This window comes from Pinus tabuliformis, chromosome 5_2 (assembly GCF_031772625.1).
Source record: "Pinus tabuliformis cultivar Carrire ecotype Pingquan chromosome 5_2, CPIR1, whole genome shotgun sequence".
In the NCBI taxonomy this organism is placed as follows: Eukaryota; Viridiplantae; Streptophyta; class Pinopsida; order Pinales; family Pinaceae; genus Pinus; species Pinus tabuliformis.
Genome location: NC_142306.1, coordinates 423,398,987 through 423,424,967, shown reverse-complemented (window position 1 = coordinate 423,424,967; position 25,981 = coordinate 423,398,987). Strand labels below are relative to the sequence as shown.

Below are 25,981 nucleotides of genomic sequence, written 5' to 3'. Positions count from 1 at the left end.
AACACACATGTTTTCTCTCCCCATATCTGTTTATCTCTGCCTCTCTCTTTCTCTCTCTTCTTCCCTCTCCTCACCTTCTATATATATATGTGTGTGTGTGTGCATCTCTCCCTCTCTCTCTCTCTCTTTTGTCTCTCTATATCACCCCCAAAACATACACACTCTTTCTCCATAATTATCTATCTCTTCCTCCCTCTCTCTCTCTCCCCTCCTTCTCTTCCTATCTCCCCTTTTCTATCTCTCTTCCCTCCTACTCTCCTCTCTCCCTCTCTCTCTCCACCTTTCTCTCTCTGTTTCTTTCTTCTTACCTCACTCTTTCTCTCTCCTCTCACTCACATCCTCGCTCTCTTCCTTCCTCTATGTCCATTTCTCTCTTGCCTCCCTCTATATCTCCCCCTCATCTCTCAGTCTCTCTCAGTCTCTCTCTCTCTCTCTTCCCTCTAGTTGCAGCTCCCATAGACAACCTTGGATTGCTTACAAGACCAGTGCCTGGGCACATCTAGATTGGTGTCTCAAATGATTTATAGGAAACTGGAGACATCACTTATGTTCTATAGATACCTATATATATAGGAGATGGATAGGTACATTTATCCAAAGAAATAATACATGGATTTTTGGTACTTCTTCACGTGTTAAAATCTAAGAAATAAGCATAAAAATAACAGAGGTCGAGTGTTTCAAGGTCTTACAGCTTAATAAGATTTTTCAGATCCGATGAGAGAGGACAAAGAGAAGGAGAAACTCAATAAGCCTTCAAATGTTCTGCACTTAACACATAGAACTTGAGGCATTAAGAATTTCTATACTTATTTGAGTTACAAGCAGAAATAATGGATGAAGGAGGAGCTAAAAGTTATGATTCATGTGTTTGATATTAAAGATATAATTTCAATAGTACACACAGGCATATTCATGAAGAATGTTGAGACAAATGAATCTGTGAAACAGTTATAGGCATTTGCATTAACATGTAAATACTAATGAATTTGTGAGGGAGCTTGAAATATTTCTATCAACTGCCTTATCGGGTTTGACTGAACTTAATTTTCTGTGGAAAACTTTTGAAGAAACAATGCATTATAGATTTTCTGTGGCTCCGGCAAATGTTAAATCCTTCTTAAATCTTCAGCTTTAAATGACCCAATTAGCATCCATGTCCTCATGGTTATGAAGGTTCTATATGTGATGTTCACATCGTCAATAATCCATTTGACCAAATCAGTGTATGGCATAATGTTTGGCCGAGCCACAATTCGATGGAGATGGAAATTGGTGACGTTTGCCTAGGTGGTTTTCGAAGTCGATGTAGAGTCCTCTGGCGTTGTGATTTGTCTCATAACTACTCTGGGTTCTTCTTCTCCAAATAGTTTATATATTGCTTCCCAAGAAGAACACCTGGAGTATGTAGTGCATGTTGTATCAGAGAACAATGGAGACATCTCCGTAACCTATGCAGTAGGTGGAGCCAGTTGTGGCGGCACCGTTGGTTTCTTGTTCTTCTTAGCGACTCTCGACATTTCGCCTAAGTTCGGTTTATTGGGACTAGCCTGCAACAGAGAGAACGCAGAGAATAAGGAGCAAAATTTAGAATTAGAAACTTAAGGAGAGAATGGCGAAATAACATGAGAATAGGAAATTAACACAAAATCTCGAAACACTAAATATGATCAGTCAAATCATTTACATTACCGAGAACCATCAATACCATTATAACTAATCATAAATGAAAAATCATGGGTTCACGTGTTCTTTGTACAAGTCAGTGCTCTGTTGGCTTATTTCGCATTGCAAGTTTCTATGTCACGCATATTATGTAATTCACTAAATCTTTCTTTTGTCAATATGCGATGGACTAACCTTTTAGATATGCGGCAAAGTCTTGTAGTGAGAATTATTGCATTGGAAGTTCCCTTGGAAAGACTCGTCTTATGTTTTGTGATGTAATATGAGTATTGCGACGAGGAAACTACGATGGAGTATTGCTAGTGATATCGGAGAAAGTTTTATCGGGAGGTTGGAGTTGTGGTAACAAATGTAAAATGTCGATATAACTTATTCATTGTTCTATTTGCGATGGTGACGTGGCTGGCTGGAGGGACCAATTCTGAGCTTTGTATGCATAGAGGGTTTTTCTTTATTAAAGTTATATATGACCTATCGTTAATTCATTGAGTCTTGGGCAAATCACATCGTGTTTTTTGCTTAAACGCCTACTTTGCTCTAACCTATGTGATTGCTGATATGCGAGATGTGAAAGGTCCTATTAAATTTTTGCTTTAATCATTTGAATTCAAATAGATTTAAAGCCTAAGTGTGGATAACATATTTTTTTGGTTTTTTTAGGAATCTTATTTTATTTAATTATTAAAAGACTCTATACTAAAAATTTTAAAGGGTCCCCATTATGGCTAAGTTAACTTATCTAATTATAATGGGGATTGTTGAGTGACACAACGGACCGGTGCCAGTGTTGGTGTTGGTGTTGGGGTTGTGTTCAATGTGGATGTTAGTTTAGTTGCCATAACTACAATGCCTCCATTCTCACTACCATGGCTACCTCCCATTATTCCCAACATAACAATCAAACAAACCACTATTTGGATAGTTGTGATATAGTTCTTCATTGTCACTCCAATTCGATCAGCCACACCACCTAATCAGACAATAAAAGGAAACAAAATTGGACATGAAGCATATTGATAACCAGAACTTCCAACATGTTACTCTACTCTACTCACTATTTTCAGAAGGTCAAACCTACTCAAATACTCTACATCAATAGATTACAATTGACTTAATCACACACAAATTGCAAACAGAAAGCAAGAACACCCATCTCATCAATCTCGATTACAATGTTTATAGTAATAATTCATGAATAACCAGCAAAATCCACACGGGAAGGCCTAAACAATTGAATTTTTAGTGCAATTGCTAATTATTGCATAAGCAATGCACGGAGCAATTTTTGCATAAGAGGTGTGCTAAGCATCAACTATGGTCAGATATAACATCAACTTTATGTATATTAATTTTTAATGTTTAGTATATAGTTGAAATTAAATAATTTTAAATTAATGATACTTATATTCAACAATCCACACTTTATAGGACGGATCGACCAGGACGTTCCATAGGGAGCACTTTTATCGCCTTATTTTTAGGTGAGTGGTCTGGAGACTTAGTGACGCGAATTGAACATGCCTGATTGCCGGGTTTGCAATTTTGATTATGTCGGTAAATTCAAAGACCCGGTTACTTGGGGATACTTTGTTTAATTTTGAAGATCAGGATACAAATGATCCTCACCACACGCTATCGACGACGTCAACGCGGGGGCTCCAGTGTATTCGTTGTTGATCTAACAGGCAGAGGGAGAGGGCGGGCCCATTTTGGAAACCTTGTGGAAAATTGGTCAACTCTGCTCATCAGATTGCATGTCAAGAAAAAAGGGTGGAATAATGAATGACGCTTATCGCGCGCCATTGACGACTCTCAAGTCGGCCTAGGTCCCGAGGCAGGGCGCTTTATAAGAAGTCAAGGGAAATATTGAGACTCTCGCTTTGAACAGTACGCAAGAAAAATTGTCGTTACGCATCAAGCAAAATGAGTGAAAATAATCCAACGCCATCGACGACTTTCAAGTCAGAGTGGGGTCGCCATCTAACAGTCATGGGAACGGACACCTCAAATATTTCGCCAATCACTTCGGAGCTCATGAGCGCAATTGCAAGAAACTTTCCCACAGCTTCCTCCCACCAGGCCGACTTCTGTCACCATTAAATAAACGGAAAAAAACTTCGATAAGCAAGGGTGCAAGGTTTCGCAAAATCGTGGGGATCCTTCTTGCACATATAACTGCTCTGTGTGTGATTAACTGCAAAGCACCTTTCTATGACAGTACGTGAGACGATGGATAAAATTCGCTATGGTAAATGGGGCGGTTGGACAGCACCACTAGGCGTGCTTCTGTGTTTCGTGGCTGCAACTACTGCTCAACCAGGTCACGGAGTAATTTCATTTGAATACATTGTATTATTATTGGGCTCATTGTTTATTTGTTTTGCTATTCGGTTAATAAGATATTGTTTTACTGATTAATGTACTGACGTATAACAGGATTTCTGAGTATTGATTGTGGAAGTAGAACAAATTACAGTGACATAAACAATATAAGATGGGTCACTGATGATAATTACATTGACCACCTCGGTCAGAGAGCAAACATAGGGAATGACACTTTAATAAGGAATGTCACTGAAGAATCCCATGGTTCTTACGTGACTGGTCTACGCTTATTTCCAAACCCTCTCAATAAGTCTTGCTATCATTTGCCTGTGGAACCTCACGTACCTTACCTCATAAGGTTATCGTTCTCGCCATTCTGGTTCATTATTAGAAATTACAGTGCACTCCAAACAACGCAAAGTTTTGCTTTCTCTATTGAAACAAACGGTACGTTGTATATGAGAAACGTAACAGTCAACCTAGAAACAGGTTATGCTGAAAGGATACTGGCTAGTTCTAGCACAGTGCTATACATTTGCTTGGTCAGAACTTTGGAGTTCGATGATCCTTTTATCTCTGCTATCGAATTGAGGAAGCTCCAAAATGGCATGTATGGACAACCTAAGCCAGGAACAATATTGAAAACCATATGGAGAACTGATTTTGGTGGAAGAAATTCGAAAATTAGGTGAACATTTTGAACTTTATATATTTACCCCTCATAATTCTCTGCCCAGTGGTATTCACATTCATTGTAATGAGTTTAGAGCACTAAATTTATAGCAGAAGATATATATCTTTATGCCATCCATATCATCTGCTCAAGAGAACATTTATATGCGAGAGCCAATTTGAATGCAGTACGGCTGGTTGCAATGTTTTTTCGTATGGCTTGAATTTAATGTCTTTGTATGGTTCATTGCGCAGGTATCCTTACGACAACTTTGATCGCATATGGATACCAGGTGTCCCTTCATATAATTTAAATTTGGTCGAGCCGAAACTTGTAGGTTTTAACGAGGTGATATCAATAAACAATACTAGAAACGTTCCTCCAACTGTTGTCATGCAAACAACGTGGCTTTTAAGCAGCTCAGAACCGACTCAATTCTCTCTAGGACCATTCCCAGAAGGAGGGAAAAGATCATTACTAATTTTGTATTTTGCAGAGGTCCAGATGCTAGATATCTCTCATTCCAGATCTATTTACATCACGATAAATGGTGAAAAATGGTCTGACACCATTACTGTGCCACGAATGTTGGGGATTTTTCTGTCAAAATCCCAAAAACAAACAAACTACAGAACATAGAACAATGCTCTGTTACCTCCACAGGATCTTTAACACAGCGGAAACTTAAAATTAATTTATTTGCAGCAGACAGAGTTTACACACACACCACAAATTTCTATTCAAATAATAAAAACTGTTGTTACAAAAGATTGGTCTTCCTCTCTCTCAGAGGGATTCACAAGGAACTTCCAGTTCCATACAAAAGGAAATTTACTCTGTCTTCTCACTGCAAGGATTTACACTGCTGTGTGTAAATTTTCATTACATTCACATGCTGCTGCATTTCACATTTCAACAACAACAAAAACTCACTGCACTGCTGTGCATTACAATTGAATTACATGGGCGCTGCTGCGTCTCCCTTCTTTTATTTTTACTCATCAACACAAAAAAAAACATTACATATATATGACAACCAAAAGGAAATTACTTCACGTTTTCACTTACCATGCTTCCGTAAAAGAAATAATAAAAATTAAATGTTTTTACTAGCCTTTACTTATGCCCATACTCCCGCTGGAACAAAATTAAAAATTTCACCAAAACTTACCAACCCACAGTAAATTCCATTTACTGTTTTACTGACATTTACTGACGGTAAAGAACCTTTTACTTCACGTCAAATTTATTTTGCTGCTGGCCTGTACTTTAACCATTGACTTCATTTAAATCGCATCGCAGAATCCCATTTGGTCGGAACACAAAATTGGGGCACACACATATGATGCGATCTGCGATATGCGATCGGATCGCATCGCACCATCGCAATCGCCAGAAAACACAGCACATAACGGAGGGTGACATGGTGAGTTTGCGATTTGCGATAGATCGCATCGCAAATAAAGCTTCAGTTGAAATTATTATTTCAACACTCCCCTTTAATTTCAACTGCTGGGTTATCAATCATACCCAGACATTTCCTCAAAAATTCAAAGCTCTTCTGATCCAGTGGCTTTGTCAGGATGTCTGCTACCTGTTCCTGAGTCCTGCAATGTTGTAGAACAATTTCTCCATTGTTCACCAATTCTCTGATGTAGTGAAACCTTGTATCAATGTGTTTCGTTCGTTTGTGAAACACAGAATTCTTGGACAACGCAATAGCTGAGCTATTGTCACAGAAAATCACTGTTGCTTTTGCCTGCTCTTGGCCTAAGCTCCTCAACATTCTTCTCATCCAAACTGCTTGACATGCTGCTGCTGTAGCTGCCACGTACTCTGCTTCTGCTGTAGACAACGCCACAATGGGCTGTTTCTTGGAAGCCCATGAAATTGCTCCTGAACCCATGTGAAAAAGATAACCGGATGTGCTTTTCCGATCATCCACACTTCCAGCCCAATCGCTATCGGTGTAGCCAACCAAATCTAAATTTTCTGAAAAAGTATATAAAATGCCAAATCTTTTTGTGCCTTTGACATACCTCAGAATTCTTTTTGCTGCCTGCCAATGTGCTTCTTTTGGCCTCTCCATGAATCTGGAAATCAAACTAACAGCAAACATTATGTCAGGCCTAGTTGCAGTTAAATACATAAGGCTGCCAACTATGCTCTTGTACAAGCTAGGATCAAAATCCTTGCTGCTGTCCTCTTTGCTGAGTTTTAATCCCATTACTGTGGGAGTGATTGCTGCTTTGCACTCTTGCATATTAAACCTGCTCAACACTTCATTTACATATCTTGCTTGAGAGATAAAAATTCCATTTTCATTTTGATCTACTTCTATTCCTAAGAAGTATCTCAGCAAACCCATGTCAGTCATCTCAAATTCCTCTTTCATGACTGATTTGAAGTTTTCAATGAGGTAGTCATCATTACCTGTAAAAATTACATCATCAACATACAAGACAACAATTAAAATTTTACCATCTTTTTCTTTGATGTAGACGGTGGGTTCTCCTTCACACTTGTCGAATTCATTATCCAATAGATATGAATCTATCCTGATGTACCATGCTCTTGGCGCTTGCTTCAGCCCATAAAGAGCTTTCTTCAATTTGCAAACTTTGTGCTCTTGGCCTTTCTTCTCATAGCCTAGAGGCTGCTCAATATAAACCTCTTCCTTTAACACTCCATTTAGGAATGCCTACTTCACATCCATTTGGTAAACTTTCCATTTGTTTTGTGCTGCTATGGATAACACTGCTCTCACGGTTTCCATTCTTGCAACCGGTGCGAAAGTCTCCTCATAGTCTCTCCCATATTGCTGCTTGTATCCCTTGACAACCAGCCTTTCCTTGTGTCTTTCAATTTTGCCTTCAACATTGCACTTGGTCTTATAGACCCATTTAACTCCAATGACTTCTTTACCTTTTGGTAGCTCAACCAAATCCCATGTCTTGTTTCTTTCTATGGCATTCATTTCCTCATCCATAGCTTCTATCCATTTCTTATCTTTAATAGCATCTTCGAAATGAATATGATCATCAACATGACAATACAAGGCAAATAAGGAATTCATTCCTTCATTATAAATATCACTCAAGTTTCTGAACTTCTTACCTCTTTCACTTGGTGTGCAAGTGCTTGAAGATGCACTTGAATTTCCTCCTTGTGGTGTGCTTGGAGAAGCACTCTCATTTCTCCTCAAGGGTGTTCCTTGCTGTTCTTGTGTTGGCGCTGCTGTTTGGGGATGTATTTCAGCCACCTCCTCATCATCTTCATCATGAGACAAACAGTTTTTAACATTAACTGTTTTCTCTATGCTTCCATCCCAAGCTTCCTCCTCAATAAATTGAACATCTCTGCTCACAAAGAACTTCTTGGTGGATGGGATATACAGCCTGTAAGCTTTGGATTCCTCACTGTATCCAATGAAGATACATTTCTCCCCTTTGCTGTCCAACTTCCTCCTTAGCTGATCAGGAATGTGTGCATAGGCCACACATCCAAAAACTTTCATGTGGGTGACTCCTTGCTTTCTCCCACTCCATGCTTCTTCCGGCACTTTGTTCATCACAGCTTTTGTAGGACACCTATTCAAAATATATACTGCACAATTTACGGCTTCAGCCCAATAATCATTTGGCAAATGCTTTGCCTTCAACATGCTCCTCGCCATATCCATAATGGTCCTGTTCTTCCTTTCAGCAACTCCATTTTGCTGTGGGGTGTACCTCGCTGTGAATTGCTTATGTATTCCATTTTCTCTACAAAAACATAAAAATCCTTTGGAGATATACTCACCTCCTTTGTCTGTCCTCAAAACTTTGATGCGCAGCCCACTTTGATTTTCCACAAGTGCTTTGAAATTTCGGAATTTTTCAAACACTTCCGATTTGTTCTTCAAGAAATAAACCCAAGTCTTTCTTGTAAAATCATCAATGAATGTTAGAAAATACTGGCTGCCTGCTAAAGATGGGTTTTGCATTGGTCCACATAAATCTGAGTGGACAATTTCTAAGGGTGCCTTTGCCCTTATGCTTTTCCCTGATGGAAAACTTTCTCTGTGTTGTTTTCCCAATATGCAGCCTTCACAAAAGCTGTCCGGTTTCTCTATCAATGGTAATCCCTTTACCATTCCCTTTTTGCTCAACAAGTTAAGACCTCCAAAGTTGAGATGTCCAAATCTCAAGTGCCACAACCAATTTTCATCTTTTGGTTGGCTTTGGAAAGCCTCTTGGGTAACTGCTGCCATTGCATCTTTGTTTTTCAAATCTGCTCTTATTCTGAGAGGGAACATTCTGTTCCTTGTCATCTTCACTTCAACAATGCATCGCTTGCTGGGTGGAATATCCATGATGGTGCATACATCATTCACAAAGAAAACATTGTAACCCTTTTGAACAAGCTGTCCAATACTCAAGAGGTTACATCTCATTCCAGGAACATAATAGACATCTGCTATGGTTTTCTTTTCACCTTGCTTTGTAAATATTTTAACTTCTCCTTTACCCATAACAGAAATTTTGCTATCAGTCCCAAGTGTGACTTGTGACTTCACACTTTGATCTAAAGCAGAAAACAAAGCTATGTTTCCTGTCATATGGTTGCTGCAACCGAAGTCTAGAAACCATATATCTTCATTGTTTGTTTCAACCATGTTACAAGCTAACAGCGCATTATCTTGACTGACATTTTCTCTAGTAATATTTACATTAGATCTATTATTCACATCATGCTGCTTCTTCCTACATTCACTGGCATAATGCCATATTTTTTACAGTAATAACATTGGGCATTGGGTTTTTCATACCTTTGTCCTTGAGGATGATGTTGTCCACTTTGTTGGTTGCTGCCTTGTCCTTGGTTCTGATTTGGATTGCTATCTCTTCCTTGAGCATTTGCTAGACTGTTCCTTCCACCTCTGTTTTGGCTTCTGCCTCTTCCTCTCTTGTTTCCTCTTCCTCTTCCAAAGGACATCTGGGTCTTGAAGGCTTGCTCTAGAGATGAGTTTTCATTTCTACTCAACCTCTGCTCATGTGTGATCAGTGATGCATGAAGCTCATCAACTGAAAAGTTTGAGAGATCCTTTGTCTCTTCTATGGTGGTGACAATCACATGGAACCTTGAGGGTAGGCACCTCAATAGTTTCTCCACAATCCTCCTTTCTTCAAGTATCTCTCCATGAGATCTTATTTGTGTGACCAGGCCAATTACTTGAGTGAAGAATGAGTCAATATTGTCTGACTCCTTCATGGACAGGTTCTCAAAATCTTTCCTCAGCAACTGTAGTTTTGTTGTCTTCACTATCTCCATTCCTTGATAGGCTGTCTTGAGAGTTTGCCATGCATCTTTGGATGTCTTGGCTGCTGCTAACCTTGGAAATACGCTTCCATGCACTGCCTGATACAAGAAGAAGAGGGCTTTTGAGTCCTTCTTCTTGTGGCTCTTTAACATATCCTTCTCTCCCTGAGTTAATGCATTGAACTCATTTTCATCTGCTGGTTCTCTAAAACCATCTTCAACTATTTCCCATAAATCTTGGGAAGCAAACAAAGCTTTCATTGTTATTGCCCAATAATCATAGTTTTTACCATCAAATAATGGGAGCTGCATACCCATGCTATTACTTGTGCTGGCCATTCTTGCAATACTTGACTATGTATTAAAAATCACTGATAAAAAAAATACCTTGGATTCTTTTGCCTGAGACTTCTGTTTGCTGGAGAAGCTGCTGCAGTAAGAATCCTTCCTTCAGCTTCTTTGAACCCTTCAATGAGCCTGAACTAGCTCCGATACCACTGTTGGGGATTTTTCTGTCAAAATCCCAAAAACAAACAAACTACAGAATAGAGAACAATGCTCTGTTACCTCCACAGGATCTTTAACACAGCGGAAACTTAAAATTAATTTATTTGCAGCAGACAGAGTTTACACACACACCACAAATTTCTATTCAAATAATAAAAACTGCTGTTACAAAAGATTGGTCTTCCTCTCTCTCAGAGGGATTCACAAGGAACTTCCAGTTCCATACAAAAAGAAATTTACTCTCTCTTCTCACTGCAAGGATTTACACTGCTGTGTGTAAATTTTCATTACATTCACATGTTGTTGCATTTCACATTTCAACAACAATAACAAAACTCACTGCACTGCTGTGCATTACAATTGAATTACATGGGCGCTGCTGCGTCTCCCTTCTTTTTTTTTTACTCATCAACACAAAAAAAAACATTACATATATATGACAACCAAAAGGAAATTACTTCATGTTTTCACTGACCATGCTTCCTTAAAAGAAATAATAAAAATTAAATGTTTTTACCAGCCTTTACTTGTGCCCATACTCCCGCTGGAACAAAATTAAAAATTTCACCAAAACTTACCAACCCATAGTAAATTCCATTTACTGTTTTACTGACATTTACTGACAGTAAAGAACCTTTTACTTCACGTCAAATTTATTTTGCTGCTGGCCTGTACTTTAACCATTGACTTCATTTAAATCGCATCGCAGAATCTCATTTGGTCGGAACACAAAATTGGGGCACACACATATGATGCGATCTGCGATATGCGATCGGATCGCATCGCACCATCGTAATCGCCAGAAAACACAGCACATAACGGAGGGTGACATGGTGAGTTTGCGATTTGCGATTTGCGATAGATCGCATCGCAAATAAAACTTCAGTTGAAATTATTATTTCAACAACGAAATTATTTTGCTCTGGAGCTTACAATCCCATCCAATCAAACAGATGACTTCAAATTCGCCCTAATGACACCCACTTACTCCACCTTACCTCCAATAATCAACGCTTTTGAGTACTACACCGTGTTTGATACCCAACCCGCCACGAATCTCCAAGATAGTAAGTGCCCTCACTAAACTTCTAATATTCAAAATTTATGATGTGCACAACGTTCTTAACCATTTTGTTTCGAGGGTAAAAATAGTAAATGTGTTATTGCGTTTACATTGACTCGTTTTATATGGTTACAGTGAAGTGCAATAATTGAATACCTAACAAAATAGCTGTTAAACTATAATTGAAGCTCTCGAAGCTATCAAAGAAATGTTTGACATGAGAAATTGGATTTCTGATCCTTGCTTTCTGATCGAGTGGAATGGGATTCGCTGCGATAACAGCGCTTCTGTAATAAGAATTTCCGAAATGTAAGTTTCAATTTTGTGTTTTCTACCGTTCTTTGCTTTTATATGGAATGGTAAGATCGTAATATTTCAAGAATATCCGAATGTCCTATTGTTAAAATGTAAGTATCGTTTTATAATTCTGTATTAACATTATTTTTAATTTTAATATAAAAATTATGAAATATTTATTTAAAAAACTATAAATATTAAAGGAGTTAATTTTATAAAAGTATTGTTAAATATTAAAAAAAATAGATTTACATATTAAAAAAAATATTCTTCCGTTTATAAAAATAAATAAAATTAGTCATATTGGAAACGTTGATTTAATTATTTCTAAAACAAAATTATAATAAAAATAATATTTATTTACCTATGTTTCAATAGCAATTAAAAAGAACTTAAACACATAACCACGATTAAATATTTTACAACCCAATTTAATCTAAAACAAAAGCCTATTATTGATGTTAATGTTTTAAATAATTTTTTCGCTTTTAAAATATTTACATCTTAAAATTCGAATTATTTGAAAGTAATGTATTTAAAATAATAATAATAATAATTAACTAATAAATAAAATAAATATAATTTAAAATTTAATATATATATATATATATATATTAATTAATTAATTTTAATCTTTAATTCACCTTTAAGTGAATCTTTAATTTATCAGGCCCTTTAAAAAAAAATAACATTATAATTTAATATATATATATATATATATTAATTAATTAATTTTAATCTTTAATTCACCTTTAAGTGAATCTTTAATTTATCAGGCCCTTTAAAAAAAAATAACATTATAATATGAGTTAGATAACATTATTTCGAAAAACTATTATCCATTTATAACGTCTCTTGGGTAAAATATTATCCTGTATATTAACCAGAATATACAGAACTCAACTGAGATTTATGCACTTCAATTTGTGAGTTAGAAAGAAATACAGTGGATATCCTGAATAGTGAATACACAATCTCTGATGAAACGGTCATTTATAAATCTCAAGTCCATTTGATATAATCTATCTCACGCTGGTGGTTGTTAAGAAGAGACAGTTCTTTGTTTTTATTTTTAAATAAAATTAGACTGCGTAAGCATATAAAAAAGATTGTCAATGACCCATTTAACCAGGTCACTCGACAATAATAAGCTCACGGGATCTTTGCCAGACTTTTCGAATTTAACCAAGTTGGAGACATTGTAAGTTGGTTGTCGATATAAATTTTTCGCAGTGCCACTTGTGCAGACTTTCCCCAAGCATTTTTACTAAAGATTAGTTATCAATCATTTTCTTTGTGAAGCAGACATTTACAAAACAACAACCTCAACGGTAGTCTTCCGGACTGGCTATCTGAACTTAAAAACCTTAAAGAGTTGTAAGGCTTCTTTTCCCTTCTATTTTCTTAGGCAAATTCTACTTTATATCGATTTTTAATCTTTATCTGAATATTACAGGTTTGTAGAGAATAACAATTTCAGCGGTGAAATTCCTCCGCAACTTCTGCATAACCCTTCATTGACACTCAGGTAATCGAGTATCTATTTTATATTATACACATCCAACATTTTGAATGCCATTGACAATTACTATTAATCCAGTTGAAATTCTAATTAATCTGACTGAAAATCTCTTTCTTTCATCTGTACCAGATACTCTGGAAACCCCTACCTATCTATTCTTGATTCGATGGAACATAAACCTCCGAATCCTAGAAACAAGAAATTGAGGGAACAACTTGCCCTCGGAATAACACTCAGTGGAGTTCCAATCATCGGACTATTGTTGATAGCGGGTATTGTTCTGTATAGGAAAAAGAAAGCAACTGAAAGCAATGGGGTGGAAAATGTTGTGCACTTTATCCCCAACGAATGGATTGATGCAACGAATATGGTACCAAATTCAGGAAAGTCCTGTGCCTTCACTCTCGATCAGATGATGACTGCCACACAAAAATTTAGTGCGAAAATCGGCAAAGGGGGCTTTGGCTCTGTGTTCTTTGGTAAATTGCCGGAAGGAAAGGCTATTGCCGTAAAAGTTCTCTCCTTGTTCTCCAAGCAAGGAGTTCACCAGTTCTTAAATGAGGTAATTCTGAGATTCTATTTTTCCATTTGGACATAGTATCACACTTCAATGTCTAGCTGCAATCTTGTAGTGTCTTTAAACATATTCCCAACTAACCATGTAGAGCAAAATTTATGACTCTGCGTTCATTTGATGAACAGATTGATGTTCTTTCCAGAGTTTATCACGAGAACTTAGTGACTTTACTGGGTTATTGTAATGAATCCAAAGAACTTATGATTATCTACGAGCACATGTCCGGAGGGTCCTTAAGGGATCGCCTTTATGGTAAATATATAACTTTCTCGTAAATATGATGGTGTCCAAAGGTAACGATTCTCATTTAGCTCTTATTTTCATTTCCCAGGTCCTAACGCAGCTTCGGAATTAAATTGGAAAACGAGGGTGAAAATAGCTTTAGATGCAGCACAGGGTAGTTTTTTCATGTCCCCTTTTCTGTGATGTACTTTATAAAAATTTAAACACCGGTAGATGTCTTATGTAGATATATATTTTTATCTCTTAAAGGCAATTAATGCATAATAAGATCTCCATTCTATTAATGCATAACAATATCTCCATTTCTATTCAAAGGATTGGAATACATGCACGTAGCTTGCTCCCCCAAAATTATTCACAGGGATGTGAAAACAGCGAACATTCTTCTAGACGGCAATTTAAAAGGAAAACTTGGTGACTTTGGTCTTTCAAAGATATGGATTGATGAGGAGGATGGGGAGCCTTCTCATGTTACCACTATGGTGAAAGGAACTGCAGGATACCTTGATCCAGAGTATATCACACACATAACTTGTACTCTCTTTATAATATTAGTGATATTAGTGATGGTGAAGGAATTGTATTTGTTTTAGAATCTCACTCTTTCATTTTTCTTGCCATTCATAGCTTAGATTTTCTTGCGCTTCTGTTTAACAGGTATTTTAGCACTCAAAGGTTGACGGAGAAGAGTGACGTATATAGTTTTGGAGTAGTTTTGTTAGAGATCATATGCGGTAGACAACCTATAGATGCAAAGCTATCTTTAGACAAACTAAACATCATTCAATGGGTGAGGAAACTGATCATTATTCTTTAACAGTATTAAAGCTGTTTTGTGATGCATAAAAACTAATGATAATATTGATGTTTCTATTTACAGGCTACACCTTTTGTGGAGATGGACGCAATTCCTGGAAAAATAGAAGGGATTATTGACAAAAAGTTGAGTGAAAAATACAACATAATGTCCATCACACGTGTTGCCAATGTAGCCATCAGATGTGTTAAGGCTGAATCGTTTTGCAGGCCGAGTATCAGTGAAGTAGTTGCAGAGCTGGGGGAGGCTATTAAACTTGAGGAGATGTAATTCCTTAAGGTCGCAACATTCTGGATCTGGATGGAAAGGAGATCAGTTGTTATCCGATTACAAAACCATACATGTATAGTAGTTTCTAAACATGCATAAAAAATAATACTATCTATCTGCCAAGTTCGATGTGCAAATAGTTTGATATCCACTCACTAGAAAGCAATCCAAAGTAGTATGGATTGTTTTAATTTCAAAGGTCTCATGAGGTACTATACTACAGATTCCATTATCCTTTCGTCAAACTGCAAAGCTCTAAAAACAATGTAACCAGTGAAAATACTAACTAATTAAAAACAGAAAATCCAAAATTAGCGCGCGCACATGATGCAGAATACCCGCTTCTATGTAGAACAAATTTAGGTAAATTTTCACCAACACCAAAATTAGCATGCACACATAATGCAGAATACTAGCTCCTATGTAGAACCAATTTAGCTAAATTTTCACCACGATACCATAGAGCAAACATCCAAAATCTTAAATTAAATCTAAGGTTAGCTGTGATAATAATCGGAAACCATGGCGTCTCCTAACCAAGTTTTCCAGGTGTGTCACGTCAACCTTAATACATCTAAGTGTTTTGTAATCCAATTTTAAACAAAACCTCTCAAAATTTAAGGAAAACCATTTAAGTAAAAACTAAGCAATTGAATAGTTGGAATTGCATATTAAAGACTGAAATTCTACCAAAAGGGTCAAATGATAAATCAGATCTTCATAAAATGATTTTATCTGGATACAATCAGGGTCATCTCCTGGCCTTGACATGATATCCTTAATCAAAAAGTACTACCACAAATAATTTCAGTAAAGCACTAATTAGTTGACTAGTTTGAATTGCATATTGTAAACTGAAATTGTATCAAGATGATCTCCTGCCAGGATATAACCAGGATCACCCAATGGCCTTTGACACGATATCATTCATCAAGAAATCGTGCTACAAAATCAATTACTGTGGAGAATTCAATCAGGATAAGAAATAATTAATTACTGTGGAGAGTTCAACGAGGATAAATTGAGGGCATGTATTCAGCGAAGAGTTAGCAAAATCAAACTATTAATGGTTCTGGCAAGCAAGAAACAAACCTATTCATTATAAAATCTACAGATCAATGTTAAGTAACAAACCTATTCATTATAAAATCTACAGATCAATGTTTGAGTGGCTATATTACTCTAGTTAAATACACACTATCTTTAAGGCCCCTGCAAATTTCATTGTTCCTGCAAGAGCAAAGAACCTGCAGTATTCTAACTGTTCAAGGATTAAGAGGTTTTTCTGGAATATTTTTCTTAAAACTTAGTTGGAAATATAAATCTGATGTGTCAATTCTGCACAAATGTCTCAGGTGTCTTGCAGGGCTGAATCCAGTTATACACTCAAACACCTAACAGCTAAAAAAAACCAATACCATATAAGCATTTTCTCATTATGCAGATCCCCAGGCTTCCATAAAGTGCAATATGTAACCGTCCATATAATAGTGTAGTATATGTGAACTCTGTCAATGCGAAGAAGGTATCCAATGTTCAACCATCCGAAGAGCATGTGTTACCTCAAGGGTAATGACCCGACAGAACAGGCTCTTGACACGGTGTGCAATGGAAAACCTCTACCCCATAAGGGAATCCCATATAGTAAGGCTTGGAACTGCACCGATCTCCATAGGGATTAACCTTTCCTCTGCCAGCCCCGAAGGCGTGCAGAGAGATCCGAAGGCTGCTTATGGTTGATACAAAAACCACCGTAAAAACTTAACGGTAATTTTGGTGAGATCCGAATGTTAAGATAGGTAGCTCGTTTGTTATTCATCGCCTCTCAATCTTGAAATTTGGAAAGGCCTCGTTCTTAGCTCTAATTAATTGAAAAAAAAAAATTATAATGTTTGAGTGTTTGAATATGGTTTTTTTATGGCAGAAATGGATTCAGCACCATTAAAAATTTTTTGACATTCAAATCCTGAAATTTGACAGCAGGAAGTCAATTTTTCAAAATTTCTGCCGGATTTTGTCATAATCTTCCAGGAATTTCCATTATTTTCCATGCTAATCTGTGAATTCTTTAGACTCCGCGATTTGGAAATGACCAAGAGTTGTGAGTAGGATTGGAATTTACCAAGGGTTGTGATTACCTAGAAAATATGCCCGCCCGTTAATGTTCTTTGTTAAAATCATCAAAACTTACAGTGCAGTTGGAGAAACCGAGTGTTTCAAATTTGAAATTCCTAATCTTTGTGATCACTTTCCTATTATTCTTTAATTTATTCATTCTATTTATCAACTAAAATATAATGACGATGTTTTGTTTTTATTTCTAGTACTTGATGTTTTGTTTTATTTCTAGTACTCTATTGCTGAGAGGGTCTTTCCAGTATGATGTGTAAGGGCATCCATCTCTCATCAAAGTTGAAATTTTGTTTATGTTGGCCAAAATAAAAAATATAAAAATAAGAATAATAAATTTAAATGTTTTATATAGTTATTCAAATTCAACGTATTTAATAAAATATAACTTTTAAAAGTATAATTCGTTTAATAGTTATATTTTATCATATACTTTGAAATTGAATGGATCATAAATTTATCTTCAACAAAAAAATTTACCACATTGAAATTCCAAATTAGGTATAATTTTAAACATCTTTACTCTACTAAAATCAATACCATTTCTTGTCCGCATGGAGTAGCTCAAGTGGTGAGACCGGAGATCTTGGGTTCGATTCTTGTGCTACCCTCCCTGGGAATGGGGTGAATAAGGGACATGTAAAAACTCGAAAATGAGAAGGTCCCACCTAAGGTTACAAAAAAAAAAAATCAATACCATTTCTTAAAAACAACTAAAAATGTTAATTTAGCAAGAAAATCTTGCTCTAAAATATTTTAGTTAAATATTTGTAAAATGAATTTTTAAAAGGAAAATCATATCATATAGATATATTAAAATATTCAAAGACAAATAAATTTTTTGTAATATTTGAAAATTTTGTTATCATGTCATGTAAGAAAATATCATTAAATCTAATATAGATATTAATATATTATAATATAGATATAGATATTAATATATTATAGTATTAATATTATAATTTATTAACTTAATATTAATACAATATTAAATTTTTATATTATAATATATATTAACTTTAGATATATATAGGAAGGAAGAACAAAGACATAGAGTGATAGAGGTGGAGAGAGAGAGCGCGTGAGAGGAAGGGAGAGAGATGAAGGATGAGAGAGGACTTGAGAGAGAGGAGGAGAGAGGGAGGGATAGAGAAATGGAATTGGAAGGAAAGAGAGGGAGGGAAGAAGAATCAAATAGAGAGAGAAAAGTGGAGAGAGAGAGGGGGAGTGACAAGGGAGAGATGGAGAGAGTGTATATGTGTGGGGGTGAGATGGAGAGATAAATAAGGAGAGATAGAGAGAAGAGGGGGAGAGAAGGAGAGATAGTGACAGAGTTGGAGGGCGAAGAGACAGAGAGATGAGGGGGAGAGATAGAGGGAGGCAGGAGAGAAAGGGAGAGAGAGGAAGGAAGAGAGTGAGGATGTGAGAGAGAGAAGGAGAGAGGAAGGGAGAGAAGGAGGGAGGTAAAAAGAAAGTCACAAAGAGAGAAAGGTGGAGAGAGAGAGAGGGAGTTATAAGGTAGATGGAGGGAGAGAGGGAAAGAGGAGAGCAGAATGGAAGATAGATATAAGGGGGGGAGAGGGAAAGAAGGGGAAGAGAGAGAGAGAGACAGAGGGAGACGAAGAGGGAGGGAGAGAAAGATAAATATGGAGAAATGGTGTGTATGTTTTGGGGGTGATATAAAGAGACAAGCGAAAGACAGAGAGAGATAGATATATAGATGGAAAGTGAAGAGGGAAGAAGAGAGAGATGGGGAGATGGAGAGAGAAAACATGTGTGTTTGCGAGGGGGTGAGATAGAGAGACAAAGAAGGAGAGATGGAGGGACATATAGATATAGAAAGAGGGAGGTAAGAAGAAAGACACAAGGAGATAAAGGTGGAGAGAGAGAGGGAGTAATAAGGGAGATGGAGAAAGATGGGGAGAGAAGAGAAAAATGGAAGAGAGATAGAAGTGGGGGAGAGGGAGAGAAGCGAGAGAGAGAGAGAGCAGGAGAGGAATAGGGAGGAAGAGATAGATAAATATGGAGAAAGAGTGTGTATATTTTGGGGCTTATATGGATAGACAAAAGGGAGACAGAGAGAGATAGATATATAGATGGAAGGTGAAGAGAGGGAAGAAGAGAGAGATAAAGAGAGGGAGAGATAGATAGATATGGAGAGAGAAATCATGTTTGTTTGGGGGGGTGAGATAGAGAGATAAAGGAGAGATGGAGGGAGATATAGATATAGATGGAGGGGGGAAGAGAGGGAAAATAATTCTTAGACTAGATGCACTGATTTCAGTGTAGATGGTGATTTCTAATCCTATTTGATTGCTTTCATTGAAGGAGATAAAATGAAGGAGAGGGGAGAGGAGAAATGAAAAGAGAGAGAAGGAGAGGAGTGAGAGAGGGAAAAAAAGGGTAAGAGAGAGAGAGGGGGGGGGGACACAAAGATGGAGGGGGGAGAGAGAGAAGGAGAGAGGGAGGGAGATAGTGACAAGGTTGGAAGGCAGAGAGAGAGAGAGAGAGAGAGAGATGGGGGGGAGAGAGGACTTGAGAGAGGAGGAGGGGAGAGAGAGAAGAGGAGAGAGGGAGGAAGAAGAGATGGATTTGGAAGGGGAGAGGGGGAGGAAGAAGAGATGGATTTGGAAGGGGAGAGAGGGAGGAAAGAATAAAGATGTACAGAGAGAAAAGTGGAGCAAGAGAGAGAAAGAGAGAGAGAGAGATAGAGAGAGAGAGGAAGAGATGGAGAGAGAGTGTGTATGTTTGGGGGTGAGATGGAGGGAAATACAAATATAGATGGAGGGGGGAAAGAGGGAAGAATATTTCTTGCATTAAATGCATTGAATTCATGGTAGATGGTGATTTCTAATCCTGTTTGATTGTTTGCACTAGATGCATTGATTTCAGCATAGATGTTGATTTCATACACTAGATGCATGATTTCAGTGTAGATGTTGATTTCTAATCCTATTTGATTGCTTGCACTAGATGCATTGATTTCAATGTATATTTTTCTAATTCTATTTGATTTCTTGCGCTAAATAGATTGATTTTAGTGTAGATAGTGATTTATAATTCTATTTGATTTCTTGTACTATATGCATTGATTTCAGTGTAGATGGTGATTTCAAATTGTATTTGATTTCTTACACTAGATGCATTGATTTCAGTGTAGATGGCGATTTCTAATCCTATTTGATTGTTTGCATTAGATGCATTGATTTCAGCGTAGATGGTAATTTCTAATCCTATCTGATTGCTTGCATTAGATGCATTAATTTTAGTGTATATGTTGATTTCTAATCCTATTTGATTTCTTGTTGATCTAGGTGGATATTGGTGGCCACCTTCCTATTCCACTTAGACCTCCACCATTGTTTTTTTCAAATTTTCAGTTTCCTTATTTGTAGCACAATTTATTGTTTTTGACAGTTTTTTGGGTCCTAAACTTCCGGAGTCATTTTGTGGACCTAAACGATGTTTTTTGGGAAAACTATGACCAACATGGGTGTTGTACTATGTTGGTCATTGCAAAGTTGTAGTCCTTGAATATATCTTTCTAACAAGGCATTGTGTGCGTCAAATGGAGATCATATGCCAAAGTTACGACCTCGGGAAGTTAATGTACCAATTTACCCAAACGGGGCCCATAGTTTGGCACTTCATCTCCTAGGATTAGGTTTTTGGATGTTTAGGGTTTTCCATTGTTTCTCAGTAATAAATAGGCCTTTGAGCATCATTGTAACACAGTTTAGTGGCATGTAGCCGCCACATCTCTTCTCAGAGATAAGCTACCATCGCCCGAGCTAGTCTTATTTCCATTATGTTTGTAAGCATATTTCAGTATTTGATATTAATGAAATGAAGTGTTATTTCTACTGCATCTTTGTAATTGTGGTTATATCTGTAATTTATTGTGTTCATGTTTAAATCCGGATCAGCAGTATCAGAGCGGTCTTCTCTTTCTCTATTTTTCTTTGCATGTCCCCAATGAGGTCGGGATATAAGGAGCTAGGGCTCGATCTGGTTGAACCTTTGCAAGATCAGCCTAGCAAACCCCAACGACCGCCCATGGGGGAAGAAAAGAAAGATGAGGGGGCAGGAGATCCTATCAAAATATTGCTCGAGGAGGCCGCAAGCAAAGAACAACACCATGAAGCCAAGGAAGGACACAACAAGTAGTGTGAGTTCCATAAGAGCTCTACTCACAACACAAGTGAGCGTTAGGCCAAGCAGTCACTGGTGGTCGAGCTAAAGGCTTCGGAATCAGATGCATGTTCCGACTCTGAGTCAAAACCTGACAAGGGGAATCAAAAAGGGAAGTAGATTATCGATGCGAAGCCCAACGCCACCGTTTCCACCATGAAGATCCAGAAGGAGGAACTTGAAGATCCAGAGGAGGAGGAGTGCCTCTTCCACTCCCAGATGTGGGTAAAGGGTTCCCCGCTACAGTTCATTGTCGATAGCGGGAGCCAAAAGAACCTCATTCCAACAGAGGTCGTGAAGCGACTGAGCTTACCGACCACAACACACCCACAACCATACACCATCGGGTGGCTTCACCAAGGATGGGATCTTCACGTGAGCCAGCAGTGTCGCTTCCATACAGCATCAAGCCCTTCACGGATGAGGTATTATGTGATGTTGCTCCCCTTGATGTTTGTGATGTATTATTATTCCAACCATACTTGTGGAAGTGACATGATGTGTATGAGTCAAAGCCTCGTGCTTTTATTGTTACTTTGGGAAATATGTTGTACAGGATACTGGAGATAGCACTGCCTACCGCCATCTCTTTGGTTACTGCAAAACAATGTAGTAAGCTCATTTCCAAAATAGGGAAATTTGTTTTCCTGATGATACGCCCTCATGAAAGAAGAAGGCGGTGGCCAAGACCTCCAGACAGGGCCCCTTCACATGACAACAACAGATGGACAAGGTCATGGAGGAGCACGAGGATATCTTCACCTCCCCCGCAGGGGTTCCTCTGCATTGTCAGTTCAAGCACTCCATCCATCTGACCCCAGGTGTGTCATTGCCCAATGGACCAATCTATCGGCGCTCTGTAATGGAGAAAGACGAAATCAAGAGGTAGATTCAGGAGCTGCTACAGAAAGGTCACATTCGGCCGATTTTATCGCCCTGTGGAAGCCCGATTGTGTTAGTATAGAAGAAGGATGGGACTTGGAGACTATGTATTGAATATTGGGCACTGAACAAGATCACTATTTGGAATAGGTACCCGATCCCACAGATTGATGACCTTCTGGACCAACTCAAGGGGGTAAAATATTTCAGCAAGATCGACTTGAAGTCTGGATATCACCAGGTACCAATTGAACCCTCTGATGTGTGGAAGACTGCCTTCAAAGCCAAGGAGGGCCTTTTTGAATGGTTGGTTATGCCTTTCGGGTTGATGAATACTCCTGAAAACTTCATGAGGTTGATGGATGACATCTTGTGGCCATTCACCAACTCATTTGTAGTGTTATAATTGGACGACATCCTAATCTTCAGCCAGAGTTGGGAAGAGTACTTCCACCACATCCGACAGGTTCTCCAAACACTGCGACAACACAAGTTGTGTGCCAATTTGGAGAAATGCACTTTTGGCATGACCCAGGTTTAGTATCTGGGATACATTATTGATGAACGAGGGGTGCATGTGGATCCAACAAAGATCCAAGTCATTTGGGATTGGCCAGCCCCAACCACTCTGACAAAGCTCCACATCTTTCTAGTTCTTTCCAATTTCTACTGCAGGTTCGTGTTGGGATTCTCTCATATCACTTGGCCCTTGAGTCAAGTCACCAAGGGAAGAGAAAAAGCAAAATTCTTTTGGTTTGAATCTCAACAGAAGGCATTTGCAGAGTTGAAACATCGCCTCTGGGCTGCACCAGTGCTCATATTACCACACTTGCAACAACCATTTGAGATCGAGACAAATGCCTCAGATTATGTTATTGGGGCAGTCCTTACTCAATAGGGGCATCCAGTGGCATATCACAGTGAGACACTTTCAGACACGGTTCGGAAGTATCCCACTTATGACAAAGAGATGTATTCGATTGTGCAAGCTTGCTGACAATGGAAGCATTAAATTTTGGGGAAGGAAACGGTCATCCACACAGACCACTTTCCCCTGTAGTTCATACAGACGCAAGGGATGTTGCAGAATGATCACCATCAGAAGTGGTTCACATACCTGCAACAATTCCATTTGAATATCAAGTATAAGAAGGGAAGCACTAATAATGTTGCAGACTGTCTCAGTCAACCACCGATCATGGCGTTAACCACTGTGCTCAACTCTTGTGGCCACAAGACTTTTGATTGGCCACTTCTCTACAAAAGCAACCTAGAATTCGGCCACACATACCAGACGCTCTTGGAGGGTCAGCAAGTTCCAGATTTTCATCTCCAGGATGCCCTGTTATGCCACCTGGGACACCTTTGTGTTCCTTCAAGTGAGTGTGCCAAGATGATTTGGGAAGCGCACTACAGTCGAGCCGCTGGGCATTTCGAGGTCGAGAAAACAGTGGCAGTACTGCAAAATTATTTCTATTGGCCGAATCTTCGACATGATGTCGTGAAGTACATTAGATCCTGCATTGCCTGCACCATTGCCAAACCGACCATCAAGAAGAAAGGCCTCTATACTTCGTTTCCTACCCCTAGTCAACCTCGGTAATCCATCTCCATGGATTACATGTCGGGCCTTCCTTCTACTAAGCATGGAAACGACTGTGTTTTTGTGGTCGTCGACAGATTCTCGAAGATGGCCATTATGGTGGCCTGCAAGAATAATATCACAGTGGAAGCCACTGCTAAACTATTCTTTGAACGAGTGTGGGTACACTTTGGGATCCCACAGTCTATCATCTCAGTTTGGGACAATAAATTCCTCAGTACATTTTGGTCCAGTCTCTGGTCGATGTTGGACACCAAGCTCACTAAGTCCACAACTTCCCTTCCCCAAACTGATGGCCATATAAAGGTCATCAATAGGATGATCATACACATTCTACGCATGTACAACTCAAAGCATCCACGCACATGGGATGAGAGCCTCCCCTATGTCCAACACAGCTATAACTGGGCTCTCCACAGCTCGACTGGCCACAACCCTTTTCAGGTGGGCTTTGGATTCCAACCACTATGTCCCATTGATGTGGCCATGTCATTTGCAGCTACTCAGGCAGATTCAGCTCATGTCCAGTCCGAAGCCGATAAGGCAAACAACTTCATTGAGCACATCCAACATATCTGCCAACAGGTCCACGACATTATGGAGAAATCAAATGCCAAGTACAAGTAGCGACATGATCAACATCGGGTGCCACACAAGTTTCAAGTGGGCGACAAAGTTTGGTTGCATTTGCAAAAGGAATGCCTTACCAGAGTCTATTGGAAACTCAGACCACTCCAATATGGTCCTTATACCATTACCAAGGTTGTGGGAGACAATGCATTTGAGCTCAGCATTCCCCCATTCCTTGGCTTGCACCCAGTGTTCAATGTGGACCGCCTTCGACCATACTTCCCACCATTGTTAGACACATTAGACATTGCAGAACAACTCACACCTACAGAGTTAAATCCAGATTACATGGAACAAGCCACAACTGATCGGATCATGGACACATAGATCAAGAACACCCGATAGCAAAGGATCCAACTATATCGAGTTGTCAAAGCAGGCCAACTCCTTCACCAGGGCAAGTGGCTCACCAGGGACCAAGTTCAGCAGAAGTTTCCTCATCTCATGGAGGAACTCAACGCAATGGGGACCATTGCTTCCTAAGGGGGGAGGAATGATCCAGGTGGATATTGGTGGCCACCCGCCTATTCCACTTGGACCCCCACCATTGTTTCTTTCAGTTTTTCAGTTTCCTTATTTGTAGCATAATTTACTATTTTTGGCAGTTTTTTGGGTCCTAAACTTCCGGAGTCGTTTTGAAGCCCTAAACGACATTTTTTGGGAAAACTGGGACTAACATGGGTCATTGACTGCTGTTGGTCATTCAAAAGTTGTGTTCCTCAGATAGATATTTCTAACGAGGTATTGTGTGCATCAAACGGAGATCATATGCCAAAGTTACGACCCCAGGAAGTTGATGTACCAATTTACCCCAATGGGGCCCATAGTTTGGCGCTTCATCTCTTAGGGTTAGGTTTTTGGATGTTTAGGGTTTTCCATTATTTCTCAATAAGAAATAGGCCTTTGAGCCTCATTGTGACACAGTTCAAAGGCATGTAGCCGCCACATCTCTTCTCAGAGATAAGCTACCATCGCCCGAGATAGTCTTATTTCCATTCTATTTGTAAGCATATTTAAGTATTTGATATTAATGAAATGAAGTGTTATTTCTACTGCATCCTTGTATTTATGGTTATATCCGTAATTTGTTGCGTTCTCGTTTAAATCCGGATCACTTGCACTAGATGCATTAATTTTAGTGTAGATGTTCATTTATAATCATATTTGATTGTTTGCACTAGATGCATTGATTTTAGTGCAGATGTTGATTTCTAATATTATTTGATTGCTTGCACTAGATGCATTGATTTTAGTATAGATGTTG

The 25,981-nt window shown here is 38.4% G+C and overlaps 1 protein-coding gene across 1 annotated transcript; it reads left to right on the top strand.

The window, feature by feature from the left end:
- The first annotated feature begins 3,915 nt into the window (after positions 1-3,915).
- Positions 3,916-15,281, top strand: LOC149159398 (putative LRR receptor-like serine/threonine-protein kinase At5g48740). The gene is made up of 10 exons (XM_089434291.1): positions 3,916-4,006; positions 4,123-4,699; positions 4,939-5,271; positions 13,309-13,380; positions 13,504-13,936; positions 14,077-14,203; positions 14,283-14,348; positions 14,510-14,708; positions 14,852-14,984; positions 15,075-15,281. The coding sequence occupies exons 1-10, from the start codon at positions 3,916-3,918 to the stop codon at positions 15,279-15,281; spliced, it is 2,238 nt and encodes a 745-aa protein (XP_089290417.1).
- Positions 15,282-25,981: the final 10,700 nt, after the last annotated feature.

What these genes read in the sequence shown, in the direction of transcription:
- LOC149159398 (XM_089434291.1), top strand. Translation starts at nt 3,916, where the DNA reads ATGGATAAAATTCGCTATGGTAAATGGGGCGGTTGGACAGCACCACTA. An exon ending in AACCCTTCATTGACACTCAG is followed by an intron (nt 13,381 to 13,503) that starts GTAATCGAGTAT and finishes CATCTGTACCAG; the next exon opens with ATACTCTGGAAACCCCTACC. An exon ending in TTCACCAGTTCTTAAATGAG is followed by an intron (nt 13,937 to 14,076) that starts GTAATTCTGAGA and finishes TTTGATGAACAG; the next exon opens with ATTGATGTTCTTTCCAGAGT.